The sequence below is a fragment of the Culex pipiens genome, chromosome 2 (assembly GCF_016801865.2).
Source record: "Culex pipiens pallens isolate TS chromosome 2, TS_CPP_V2, whole genome shotgun sequence".
NCBI classification, from domain to species: Eukaryota; Metazoa; Arthropoda; class Insecta; order Diptera; family Culicidae; genus Culex; species Culex pipiens.
In genome coordinates this window covers 37,384,481-37,397,714 of record NC_068938.1, presented here as the reverse complement: position 1 = coordinate 37,397,714, position 13,234 = coordinate 37,384,481, and the positions used below count along the sequence as shown (strand labels likewise).

The 13,234-nt window shown below is 36.3% G+C and overlaps 1 protein-coding gene across 2 annotated transcripts; it reads right to left on the bottom strand.

Annotated features, from left to right (window-relative positions):
• Nucleotides 1-307: 307 nt before the first annotated feature.
• Nucleotides 308-5,223, bottom strand: LOC120412832 (uncharacterized). 2 transcript variants are annotated; one of them, XM_039573440.2, is made up of 6 exons: nucleotides 4,787-5,223; nucleotides 1,606-1,938; nucleotides 1,236-1,551; nucleotides 1,102-1,166; nucleotides 950-1,023; nucleotides 308-884 (listed from the first exon to the last, which is right to left on the bottom strand). In XM_039573440.2, exons 1-6 carry the CDS (start codon nucleotides 4,955-4,957, stop codon nucleotides 677-679), a joined length of 1,167 nt encoding a protein of 388 aa, XP_039429374.1. In that variant the 5' UTR covers nucleotides 4,958-5,223; the 3' UTR covers nucleotides 308-676. The 2 variants fall into 2 exon arrangements, with proteins under 2 accessions (XP_039429374.1, XP_039429373.1); XM_039573439.2 differs by having other exon boundaries at nucleotides 950-1,166; nucleotides 4,787-5,220.
• Nucleotides 5,224-13,234: the final 8,011 nt, after the last annotated feature.

Below are 13,234 nucleotides of genomic sequence, written 5' to 3'. Positions count from 1 at the left end.
GACCTGTAATTTTATGGGAAATTTAATGTACTTTTCGAATCTGCAATAACATAGAAGGGTAATTTTTTTCATTTTGAACTATTTTTTTCATTTTAAAATTTCGTGTTTTTTTCTAACTTTGCAGGATAATTTATTAGAGTGTAGAAATGTTCTGCAAAGTTGTAGAACAGACAATTATATTTTTTTAAATGTAATGCTTGCTTTTATATTGCTTGTGACAATCACGAGTTATCGCGATTTCACGAAAAATATAATGTTGAAGTAACGATTTTTAACGATATCCCAAACAATTAAAATTGTCAACACGCAGTGTCTTTTAATTTCAGGTATATTCTTAGCAAGGCTAGCAACAATTTTGGTTTTGAGCAGTTTTTAAAACCTCTGATAAAACACTAGGCGTGTCACAAGATTGCACACAAGTGACGATATCAAGTATTTTTTTGTTCAAAATCTTATTTATCTTATTGTGCGTAGCAAAAAAAACTAATTAGAGCCTTCATAATAGAAACACATCAGTAAAGTAATGATTTCTCGCCATAGTCATTTCAATTTACCACCAAATTTATTTACCCTACAACAATACAATATCCTTTGGTTATCTTTTTATTTGTACATCTATAACTTGGTACGCATGAATTCCACCGTGGCGTCAACCATCAACACACAAGTGACTAGATTAAACCCATCCCTTTTTCTCGTATATCTGCACCACCAGCGATAACCGCCCGAAATAGTCATCCTCGACGAGATCATCGTTACAAAACAGCTGTGCGTCCAGTTCGCTCTGTTCCGGAATTGACTCCTTCTTTGCAAGGACCACCCTCAGCATGGCCACTATGTGGTAAAACTCCCGCGGTGCAACGTGATTAATTTCATCCAGGAAGCTGGTGTTGGGATGAAGGAGGATGTATTGATGTATTCGTTTTATTTCATGAATACGATAAAGTACCTTTCGAAAGTGAATTGGTCCAAATTCGGGCATCGAAGTTTGGTCAGGTCGTTTAGTAGCGAATTGAAGTAAACCTCAAAGTAATTATCAATGGTGTTCTCTAGCTTTGAATCCGATACGCTAGTTAGAATGAAGAAGAGCACATCGCGTACCAACGAGTCCATCTGGATCAGCTGAAAGTCAACAAACTTCAAACCAGCTGGCTTCCCATTCTCATCTGCAAGATTCAAAAATAGATCACATAATTGGACATTTGCAACAGTGTGTGTGGACGACTATTCCCTACCATACTTTATCATCATGTTATTGACCCACAAATCGTTATGAAGCATTGAGCAGTACTGATTTATGTCGTCCGATATCAGATTCGCCTGTTGGTATCGGCAGTCGTCAATCAGTGCCAACAGCCGTTTGGACAAATCGTCCTGGATTCCAGCTTTGACGAAATCAGCCCGCACCACCTCCATCATGCGTTCTTTGGTTTGCTCGTTGAGGCCAGCGTCGATGTCTATTTTGACTAGGAATTTCAGAATGCTCGTATTGAACACGTCAGGTTTCAGGTAGCGAAGCGCAATAGGAATGGCGTGGAATAATGAAAGTTTCTGAAAAATAATCGCATTGGAAAAAAATGGGAAAAATGAGTCAAAACGCCATACCTTAAGAATAAACTCAGCCAAGTCACGGCTAAACCCAACGCGGCGATCCTCCGTGACATATCCGGCGGGCTTCAGGTTCTCGAACAGCATCACGCCATCAGCGTCCACCTTGCTGTTGTTCGGATCCAGCGATATCCGCGTGCTGTAGCATCGGCAAAATACGTCGATAAGTTCTTCCTCAGGGAAGGCCAACTCCTTCTGTAGACTCAACATGGCAGGAACTATTTGCGAGTAAACGGCAGCTTCCTTGACGAATGTCACGTCGATTTGGAATATCTCCAGAAACTCCTCGCTCGTAGGTCTCATCTTGCCCACCAATTGGAGCTGTTCTGGCTGTATGAAAACGAGGAACATGTTATGAGTGATGAGACAAATTGAATTAAAACTAATTAATTAGACGCAACGTGACACCACCGCCAGTGCTCCACCATTGAGGTAACAGTATCACTGTTCGATAGTTCATATGAAATATGTGCCACACTAAGCAGTGGCTCGCAATCAGCATAAATCATCGTCAAAAGAAAGCTCCATTTACAAAATGGTGCAAGGTTGCTCGAAAAATATGTTCAATAAATGGGGTCTAATTAATATCCGTTTGTATAGTGGGATAGTTCGAACAGGTGCAGCAGCTGTGTTTCAACAGGATACAAACATATAGGAGGACATTTTCTGTTTGGTTTGGATTGATTTCAAAGCAATTTGCTGATACTGTTCCGAATGTCTGAAATTGTCCTGTTGGAAGGCTCAATGTTACACCACAAAGTCAAAATACTTAAATTTTTAAATCAATTTTGTTTAAAAACATATTTTGACTATTTTTTCTCTCTTTTTTTGATTGATATGTTTAAGTAGAAATTATAAGTACAAATTTTGTGTATTGAGGCTAATAGATTTTGAGCGTTGTAATGAGTTTTTTTTTTTAAATAGTGATTTTTCAAGGTCTCAAAAATACACTCAAAATCAATGATAGGTGAAAAAAATGTCTAATCAAAAAGTAATATTATCAACTTATTTTTTTTAATTAAACAAATGTATGTTCTTTGAAAAAGTTCTTGGTAAATTTTCACCATCTTATGGGAAATCGTTTAGCTGCCCTTTAGTTTTCGATCGACGATTTCGTGGATTTTCCGAAAGCTGTGCAGTTTTTGAGCCTTGGTGTCTTGCAAACAGTTACATTGAAAATGGAAAAGGGGCAACCTTTGAACTGGTTGAATGGGTTGAAAATAGGGTGGTTCACGAAAAGCGTGTCTCTCTACTAGAAAGTTGAAAGTTAGCCTCGCCAATCCAAGCATTTTTATACATGCCATTTAAGTTTTATCTCGACTAATTTTGTCAAACGCATCAGGCCGAACCCTGAATGCGCAAAGGCGAAATTTGAATGCGCAAGTCAACTTAAATGTACCCGGTTGCGTGTCAATTTGACCGATGAATCTGAATTTCAGAATCCCTCAGAATTGATCCAAGGTGTCAAAATATCGATTTTTGGTAATATTTTGTATTTTGAGAGAAACATTTGTATGATGTAAATACAAATCAAATTGATAGTTTTTTTTTTATCATTCCACGTTTTTTGCGATTAAAGTAGTTCAATACGAAATATGATGTTCAAAACGATAGCGTTTTAACGGTTTTCGCAAAAACCACAGTTCAAAAAAATCTTTCTCTACTTTATTGAAAGTTTCGAGACCAAATAGCTCCAAGTTGTGAAATTGATCCAAATTGACAGGATTATGAGATATGATCTTTTTGGAGAAAAATTATCGGATTTCGTGGTACAGTCATGCCTCGGTTTTTCACGCCTCGGTTTTGCACTGGCCCGGTTTTGCACCGTTCAGCTGCCTCGGTTAAGCACGGCCCAGTGCTTAACTGAAGCACAGAGCTTATGGGTTTTTGGCTATATGGGAGACATTGGCTTTAATCGTATGAAAAATCATGCAAACATCAAAAAATTATAATGTTTTGGAATCGGGATGATGTCAGTAATCCACTAAAATTATTATTTCATATTTTTTTTTACAATAATACGTATTTTTCCTGTATTTCGAAAATGCATTTTTTTCTCTAAAGAATCCAAAAATATATTGTTATTGCAATATGGGTATAAAATGATCAGGTTTTTTCATACATTTCGGATGTAATAACAACATTTTTAGAAAATACTCCAAATTTTCACAAAACTACGTTTTTTCAAAGAAAAATACTCAAAATTTCAATTTTTACAATATGGGTATCAAACGATCGGGATTTGTTCATACATTTCAAATGTAATAGCAACATTTTTAGAAAATACTCAAAATTTTCACAAAACTATGTATTTTCGAAAAAAATACACAAAATTTCCATTTTTACAATGTGGGTTTCAAACGATCGGGATTTTTTCATACACTTCGAATGTTATAACAATATTTTTTGAAAATACTCAACATTTTCACAAAACTACGTATTTTCGAAAAAAAATACTCAGAATTTCCGTTTTTACAATGTATCAAACAATCGTGATTTTTTCATACATTTCGAATGTAATAACAATATTTTTTAAAGATGGAAATGTGGATAGGACCACCGTAATCGCCAATAAAAAAAATCGGCTCTAATTATTTTGAACAAATTTGTTCGCGGTTCGAATATAACGTGTGAGAAACCAAACAAAAATATCATCGACATTTTTCGCCATAGGTCATAAGATTGAATATGTAATATTCCAGAAAATAATATCCTGTTTCGTAGACACACTATGGTTTCAAGTTGTGTAATGCAAAGTTGCAATTTCTTAATATAAATAGCTCATTGTGCTGCTTCCACGTTTCTTTTGTAATATCAAAAACAGAATACTTGAAAATAATAAGAAAATTACCTCCCGCTATCATTAGCAACAGACGATTTCCGATTGCGAAACCCCCGAGTTTATAAAACAAATTTATAATCCGTCAACGCTAGACTCGCTTTCGCGATATCTTATCACAAAAACACAACAACGGCCTATGTAGCCCAGGTGATTTCCCACACGCGTTTTCTTCTCCAAACAAACTGACCAACAAATCTGCACATAAACATCGTCACGATGTGCTTTTTTTTCTAGATTTTAAGCCGATTACACCCGCACTCGCACATTTTCAAATTTATTTTCGTTTCTCCGGTTTTTTGTTTGTTTTTCCTCGCGGAAAAGCCATCGATGATGTACCTTATTGGTCGTTGCGCTAATCACGTCCACAGTTAGGGCCAGCATCGTACTGCCATAATTATCTCCTGGGGCGGTCAGGAATGTCGTTTGGTGGCCCAGGACCTGCGTACCCGGTTCCAGCGCCGGTTCTAGCAGTTCCTTCAAGTTGTTGATGACGGGAGGCTGCGTCATCTCGGGGATATATCCAACTACCGCGTCCAGGAACACTTAGAATTTTCGTGCTTTCTCCTAGTAGGTACTTCAACTTTTCACCAAGTTCACCAGGAGCAGGTCACTTCCGGCGACGCTGGAAAATGCATCCGAACCGACGGAGAGGAAAACAGCAACTGACACGCGACGTGAACGACCAAGACTGGAATGGACCGCAGCTACAGGGCGCGCGCGAATCCTCTCTGCGATGTTCTTCTAACGCGCGAAATGGGCGCGCGGTAGCAGTGAGGGTGGCTTTGGCGACGATGATACATAGCGCACACGAGACTCCGCGGCAGAGTTTATATGGGGCAAATAGGGCTGCCAGAGTATAATCGAGAGGGGCGCAGGTTAGGTTAGTCATTGGATGTGATTGTGGTCAGATGAAATTGATGGGTTCTCGTAAGTAATTGCTGCATGTTGAGCAGGTCAGGTAGTGTGGAAAACTACGAACGTGGTGACTTTTTTTTGCGTTAATTATGATCTTTCAACAGGTAGGGGAGTTTGGGGTAATATGGACAGTGGGGGTAATTTGGACACCCCTTTAAAAATCACGTTTTCTTTGGATATAAAGTGAAAACAGCAATTTAAGTGATAAGGCTTAGACTAGTAATGGCCTAGAAGTATGGACAAACCAAAAAAGTTGGAATAGGTTAAGTAGTTTTGGTATAATATGTAAAAGTTTCCAAAGGCAGGTTGGCACTGCCTTCAGTTCTAATATTTGAGGGTTAGGAAATAAGGTTTTGCAGGGGTTATATGACAAAAAAGTGGACAATTCTTGTTTAAGGGGGTTGCTTGGACGATGCCTGAGATATGTACGTATAAAAATTGCGCATTTTATCCATTTTTATCATCAAAAATGGCAATTTATGATAGAATATGCTATGGGGGTAATTTGGACATGGCTTGTGGGGTAATTTGGACATACCTGAAAGTCTACCTGTCAGGCAACAAAAAATAACTTTCATGGTTGGATGAGTTTTTAAAGGGATTTAGCTAAATTGTTTTGTGAAAGTTCTCATTGTTCACATTCCTTTTTGATTGTTTTGACATATTAAATCCCTCTATTTAATATGTCAAAACAATCAAAAAGGAATGTGAGCAATGAGAACCTTCACAAAACCCCTATTTTTTAATTTAGATAAATTTAATCCAATATTCGAATTGATGAAAATCTGATAACTGTACATTTGGCGTTCAACAAGACTCTAATGTTGATTGCTTTTAATTAATTTCTTTAATATTTTTAATTTCTCTGCTGGTTTACAATAATATTTAAATTTGAAGGGCTACAGAATGTAAAATTTAAAAAAATGATATTTCTAGGCTAATAAATTCTATAAAAAGATTGATTTATATAAACAAAAAAGATACCTTAATCACTAAAAACTATACTTGTGCCTAATCCAAAATCAATGTTTAAATCAGTTCAGTATTAAGATTAAATTATGTATACTACACTGAACTATTTGTTATCTTCCTATTGAATTATAGTTCTATCACAAAATCATTATTTAAACCTTTGATGAAATATTGTGAGCAAAACAATACTTCAAAATATAAAGCAATTACAAAACCAGGTTCCCGAGCATGGGTAAATAACAAGGGAAATGCGTAATAATACCTTTCTCTGGTATCAATACCAAATTTTGGTATTCCTGGACCCTTTAAAATTTGTCTAAAGGATTATGCAAGAGCAAAATGTGCTATCATACCAATTTATGGTATTGTTTTGATATTGCAAAATTGCAGAATTTGTCAATGGTCGAACACCACATTTTGGTATTCTTTTGGTATTACAGTATTTTATCAAATTCCTCTGAAACTATGGGAACATTTTGACCAATTTTGAAAAAATAATTATTTTTGCGCTAAAATGATTTCTCAAAGCGAATGCCTTCATTGAAAACCGGAAATTTCAAACTTGATTTTAAACATTTTTGATATACCCCCTAAGGAAATGACTTGAAATTGTGGAAAATTTTCTAAGTCAGGATGGCACATTTTGGTATTATTTTGGTATTAAAGTGTTTTATCAAATTCCTCTGAAACTATGGGAAAATTTTGACCAATTTTGACAAAATAATTAATTTTGCGCTAAAATGATGTCTCAAAGTGTATGCTTTCATTGAAAACCGGAAATTTCAAACTTGATTTCTGTTTACACACAAGACGATGATTCTAGTCAGAAACTTCTGTACTGTACTGTTTTCGTGTAGTTTTTGCCACAGTTTATGTTGTCTAGTTTTCCCACTCTACGTTACATGTAAACACACACATATTTGTAAATAACAGAACACAAACAGGACGAAGAGGTCAGTGAACTTGTCCTGACCGTACATTTTCTTGTAGGAAAACCACCTCAGAACAGTCCCATTCCCTGACAGACCTTAGAACAGGTCAAACACAGTTCGGTTCAGTTCAGACAGCTAAATACAGTTTAACAGCAAATAAACAGCTTTTGCAATAAATAGTTTTGTTTTGTACCGCGAGAACTTTTGTTTGTAATTACCGGGAAAGAAAGTGCGACAGGATCAAACAGACGCTCTTATGTGCGCAATCAATTTCAAACATTTTTGATATATGTACCCCCTAAAGAAATGACTTGAAATTGTGGAAAAATTTCTAAGTCAGGATGGTATTTGGTTTTGGTATTATTTTGGTATTGAAAGGTTTCATCAAATTCCTCTGAAACTATGGGAATATTTTTATAAAATTTGATGAGATAATCAATTTTGCGCTAAAAAGACTTGAAACCCAAAAATGTTAAAGCTGATTTTTAATTTTTTTTATATACCCACTAAGATTTTTTTTAAAAAACGTTGAAATTACTCTAAGTTGGGATAACCAAATACTTTGAAAAACGAGTTAATCGACATATTATTGAATTTTGGTGAATTTCAATCCAGTTTCATTTTAAAAACACTTATTTTTCAATCTTGTTATTTTTCAGAATCTTCAAGAACTTCAAGCACAGGCCGTTCAGCAACGACAAATGCATTCGATGTGGTGAAGAATATCACTAAGAACAACATGGAATCATAAGGTGAGTAGATTTGGCTGTTGCATATGGATCATTTCCGTTTTTTTCACTAACTGCAACTGTTGCACTAAAAATGGTATGAAAATACCAAATTTAGGTATTTCTTGTGCAAATACCAGCGACCAAAATGTGCTCTTGGTTGCCCAGTAATAGATGGTAAAATACCATGAAATCATACCAAAATCATGTATGTGAAAGACCACAGGAATACCAAAATCTGATTTTCCAAGGGCGCGGGAATACCTAAAAATTAAACCATAGCAATACCAAGTTTTGGTATTCAAGCAATGTTCAAAAATCCAGAAGACCTCAACTTGGTATTGAAATGGTTTTATTTTGAGGTATTAATTTACACTTGGAATAACATGGTTTGGTATTGTTGTGCCCTTCCACATACAAGACTATGGTATGATTTCATGGTATTTTACCATCTATTACTGGGCAACCAAGGGCACATTTTGGTCCCTGTTATTTGCCCAAGTAATACCAAAATTTGGTATTCCCGTGTTATTTACCCCTGCTCGGGTTGAAGGATAAAAAACATGCTCAAAAAATCAAATGTTAAACTTATTCCTCAACATGTGTCCAAATTACCCCACAAAAGGTGTTCATATTACCCCACAAGGTATGTCCATATTACCCCACAAGGCATGTCCAAATTACCCCATAGGGGTGTTCATATTACCCCCACACAAAAATGTGGGGGTAATTTGGACACTTTTTAATTTTTGCGATAAAAATGGGGTTTTCATCAAAATTTATCGAAATAAATGACATTTTTCCATCAAATATGGTCTCTTTTATCCTCTGGTGTCATCCACATTCGTTTAAAATATCCATACAGCCCGTGACAGAGCAATTTCCTTAGGGTGTCCAAATTACCCCACACTCCCCTAATCAATGGGAACTCGCGCAGTTTTTCGAGGGGATTCATAGATGGTTAAATGGGATGGCGCTTCTTTGTATTGTTCTCACATAGGGAACTTTTGGTTAGTTTCCCAGCGGGTAATTAGCATCAATGCGTATGGTTTAATAAACTCACCGAATGTGTCAGCAAAATAATTATAACTTAAATAGCTTTCATTTCATGCAGCAAATAGCTGCATGGCATGGTGATTGTAAGTTTAATATATTTCTAAGAAAAGCAAATCTTAAAAATCAATACCATGAAAATGTAACTAACACATCTTAAAATTATTTTACGAATTTTAAAGTTTTCGATCAATTATTACTGATGAGTTTAACCAAATCAACCTGAACCCGACTCCGTTCAGGCGACCATGTACCATAAATGAGCAATTCTCTAAAAAAAATTGTCGATTTCATTAAAAAAAAAGTTTGTTTGGCTGGAACTTTTTTGAGGGCTTTCCAATCTGGTCATTGGAAAGCATTGGTTCAATCATACAAATTTTGGATGTATCGAAAATCTTACCTCAGGAAGAGATTTTCTGATCGATCTTATGTCTTCAGCGAAGTTGTAGAATGTTTTTATATATACCAAAAAACTCAATTTATGAGCCACAGAGTAACATAGACAAAATATGTTGCGCAGAGATGTTAATGTTTGACAAAATTCATATTTTTTCTAAATAAAATGAACTCTGAAAGTTTTTCAAAAAAATGTTTTAAAACTAAAATCAACGACGCAATCAAAAAGTGAAGTCACCTTCAATAAAATTTAGCATTTTCAATTAATTTTGTTTAAATAAGTGTCAATTAGGGTGCCCAGAAAAAATGACCCCCTGCTCCACAAGCGAAAAACGGTTTTTCGGGTTGTTTTAAGCACCTGTGCAAATTTTGAGCGAAATTGGTTGAGATTAACCCATTGATACCCGAGCCTAGAGTTGGTGACAAAAAATGTTTTTCATACAAAAATTACTTTTTGAAATCGCTAATAACTTTTCAGGAAAGCTTTGTTATGTTCTACAAAGTTGTAGAACATAAAATTTCCAATGAGAATCTCACTTTTGGGAATATTTTGATGGAAGAAGCGCACCGTGCAGGCTAAACCGTAAGAAAATTGGGATTTCAATACATTTTTTCAATTTTTTCCATACAAACTTCACCTTCGAGTACCAATGGGTAAATGTTGACCGATTTTGCTCATATTTGGTCCAGAGTCCTAAAATAGCTCAAGAAACAATATTCAGCTTGTGGAGCGAGGTTTTGAAAAAAAAAGTCCCGTATTTTGGGCACCCTAGTGTCCATGCATATTTTTTAAATTTTCCTACAATTTTGAAGAAATTGAGAAAATTATTTCTGCAATTGAAGATATCTCGGATATATTTCTGATTTGAATCATAAAAAAAATATTATTTTCAAAATTTACGTAAAACTTAGTCGAGCTTGAAACCCTATTTTAAAGGAGAAAGATCTCCGAGGAATATCATCGACGTCTCAACTTTTTCCCGCATTGATACAGCCCTCTACTCCTGTTCATCCTCCATCTAAACCAAAAATGACGACCGCAGGGATGAGCAACCCCTAAAGCACCAAAATTACGTAGAATTTTAGTGAGGTAGTCTAACGATTCGAGGCAAGTTTGACGACGAGGAAGATGCTTTTTTTAATTCAAACTACATTTTTTTTAAATGGACGTTACAGCTACACGAAAAAAGTCAATTCTTGAAATCGTGAATCGTGTTCATGAATTTAAGAACCACGAAGGAATATATTCACGTTTATAGTGCAAATGCACCATACTCATGAATTAATTCCTTCGTGGTTCTCAAATTCATGAACACAATTCACGATTACGGGATTTGATTTTTGTCTGTGTAAATACTACGTTGTTTAGAGGGGCAACGAAAGAATGTGACGAAATGGTACGAGGAAACAAAGTTAAACAGAATACTACGTCATTTGTGGATGACGCTCAAGCAACTAGTAGCACCACCCCGATGGATGGTGTGAAATTTCAATTTAGAATCTTCTCATTATCACGCTTATTCCGCGTCGTCGACCAGAGAGCTCTAGTGGGTCTGGCAGTCAGTCAGTCTACATCGGATGCGACTGCATATCGGACAGCATTAGAAATGATATCATAGGTTTTTTTTTCAAATCAACAAATGATGGTGAGGCAATAAACGGCGAAGCAATTTGGGTTGTTGATTTATTTCCATTTTATTGGAGATATGAAGGTTTAATATTACGCGTATTTAATTTTAACCATAATGAAGAACAATAATTTAAACAAACTGTACTTCTGGGACGAGATAGACAGTCGAGATATAAATCACACTAACCAACCAGGACAGGACGAGTAATCACAAAGTACTTGCAATGCTCATGAATGGCTTAAGCCCGGAAGAGGTGCACCATGCGGTACATAAATTGGCACAAATATGATAAATCCCCACCCACTAGTGGGAACGCAGCAGAGTGGCTATCAGGCCATTCCGTATGGTTGATGTCAGAATATATAGTAAACGATTGCATGCGGCTGACGAGCAATTTCGGGATAATAGCTTCGTTTACGTGCTCTTCAATTTATTTATTTGTCTACATGCCCGCAAATCCACTTGCAAATTAGAGAATTCTCGTCTGGGATCGGTCCTCGGTAACACACTGCAAACTGTGAGCAAAGCAAAGCTGGCATGGAGTTTTTAGGGATTTTTGGAAAATTTATTGAATTATCAGAGCTCACATTATTAACATTTCTACATCTTGAAATAATTGAAAGCTACGTTATATTTGAAAGATTAAAAAAAATAATTGAGACCCAGATAAACAAAAAAAAAGGTACATTTTTTTACATTCAAAAGGCGCAATTGTTTCCACACAATCTAAGCTTATCTGCATTCTTCGCCACACAAAAATCAATCGCTGATATCAACTTCAATTAACCGCGTTGACTAAAACTGATTGTAATCTTATCTAAAAGTCCTACATTTGAGGCAATATTGATGAAAGATTCCAAAAGACCAACTAAAAGCAACAAACATCTCAAATTAACTTCCCCCACCTCAGACACAGAAGGACGGCGGAAAACCGCAGCGCAAAAGTGCTAACAACTTCTTCAAACGCGGCTTCTGAGGCTTCCATAAGCCGCTCTGGTGGATGGTGGAAAAAATTGCTTCTGGCTGCTGCTCATAAAGTAGCGAGGCATGAAAAACCGGGCGGAGGACGTCAACAAGAAAATTCTAATTAATGCGGCCAATGTCACTGGGACTTTATAGCGACGGGAAAAACGGCGTTTCTTATCGTCCTGCGAGCAGAGTGTATGCGTTTAAGACTAGACCGGAACAACCGCTTGACTTGCGGATGATGACGATGAAGATGGCGATGGTGTGGTGATGGCTGTGGGCGATGAGATGAGCTTTAAGCAAATAAGCGACCAACACCACCCCCCGGGATGAAACTATTCGAACCAATGTAGAGGGCAGTGCGGTTTATGGGCGGAGGATGGAGACCAACTTCAAGAGTATATTGAAAGCTCGTTGGATGGTAGATGAGGAGCAAATTAGTTTCGTTGAAGCAGTTTGGCGTTGTATGTTTAGATAACGACTTATTTTACACAATTGTTATTCATGGAAGAAAGAAATAAGAAATACAGTCCAGACCCGAATATCCGAAAGCCTTGTTGTTGGCTTATTTTTGATTATCGGATGGCAGCCAAAATAGCGATGATGAAATATTGAAAAACAATCATTTTGTTATTTAATAGGCAATCAACTCCCCGTTCACCGAATAACATGAAATATAAATCTTCATTTGATTACAAAATATGTTTACCACACATTGTCATATTAAAACCTTAGTTATTTATAGAATTCTTTAAAACACGCTTGCGGACACCGCCTGAATTTCCACTTTTCGGCCCTCTACCGTTATTTTATTTTATTATTTTTTTCATCCCAAACTGCTCATGTGAGCATCACTATCCAAAATGCATGATGTAGTCTGATTAACCCTCTAATGCCCATGGTTTTAACTTCCACATGAAATATCTCGAGGACAATGCTTTTCTTCAACCTGATCTAGCGTGCACTGCTTTATTTAGGATGTTATTTATCTGAAAGCCCTTGAAATTTATAGTTTTGGTCAGTAATCAGTTTTATGAAGAAATTCGTTAAAAATCTTGTGTTTGCTCTGCACGGCATGGGGTTAACGCTTGCAAATTGTTAGAAAAACTACGAAAAGATAATTATTTTTCTAACGAACTTTAAATACCGTCATCTGGGACGAATTGGGACACATGGGGCGAATTGGGACAA